The following is an 814-nucleotide window of genomic DNA, read 5'->3' as shown; positions in this document are numbered from 1 at the left end:
CCCCCCCCCCCCCCTCCCGGCCCCCGCCGCAGGTTCAACGTGTGATTATCTGGCTGCATGCAGCTGTGTGCAGAGATCTGCTCTCACAAATTTGTCGTCTCTTTATAATTGCTGCGACAGTCGAATGCAGCACCGGTCGCCCGCCGGCCGCTGGTTTTGGCGGCTGGCGCCTTGGACAAGGGCCCATTCGCCTTCCCCCGCCACCATCTTGTTTGCTCTGGCGTGTGGCGCAGCGGCAACCTATTGTTATGTTATCCAACGCCTCACGATCACCACAGCCTGGTAACAAACACTGGCACTGACCTGATAGTTACCCCAGGCGACAGACAATTGCCTGACGCAAGGGCAGCCGAGGATCAGATTGGATTCGATGAGACCAGGCAGTTGATTTCTTGACACTTTGCAGAGCAGCAGGTGCCGGGGTCAAAAAAATGACACTATCTTGCGCTTGCCGCCCTTCCCGCCCCCGCCTTCGCTTTCGCTGTCGCTGCTGCTGCTGCTGCTGCTGCTACTGTTGCTGTTGCCGCCTCCCGCGTCGTCGCGCCCCTCCTTGGCGCCGCCGGCCCCGTCATCATCGTCACTGCTGCTGCCGCCATACCCGAGGCCCAGCAGTCCGCCGCCGCCGCCGCCGCCGCTGCTGCTGCTGTCGCCGCCGCCGCCCGCCTCCTCCGCACCCTCTGGCGCCCCAGCCGCCGCCGCCGTCCTCCGCTCGGGCTTCCCGCCGCCGCCGCCGCCGGCGCTGCCACCGCGCGCCCGGTCCCCGTTGCCATCTGCCTCCGCGCCCGCCGCGGCGCTGGCGGGCGCCGCCACGGGG

The 814-nt window shown here is 67.2% G+C and overlaps 1 protein-coding gene across 1 annotated transcript in view; it reads right to left on the bottom strand.

The window, feature by feature from the left end:
• Window positions 1-423: 423 nt before the first annotated feature.
• Window positions 424-814, bottom strand: part of MNEG_10410 (hypothetical protein) — a gene marked incomplete at both ends in the record, with an annotated part of 2,026 nt that continues 1,635 nt past the window's right edge. Inside the window, one exon of the mRNA XM_014041118.1 lies at window positions 424-770. Within this exon, the coding sequence (XP_013896572.1) occupies window positions 424-770 (347 nt within the window). The remainder of the gene's footprint in view (window positions 771-814) is intronic.

Source organism: Monoraphidium neglectum (genome assembly GCF_000611645.1).
Source record: "Monoraphidium neglectum strain SAG 48.87 unplaced genomic scaffold scaffold02303, whole genome shotgun sequence".
NCBI lineage: Eukaryota > Viridiplantae > Chlorophyta > Chlorophyceae > Sphaeropleales > Selenastraceae > Monoraphidium > Monoraphidium neglectum.
Note: the sequence above shows the minus strand (reverse complement) of the source record. Positions and strands in the feature narration are given on the sequence as shown.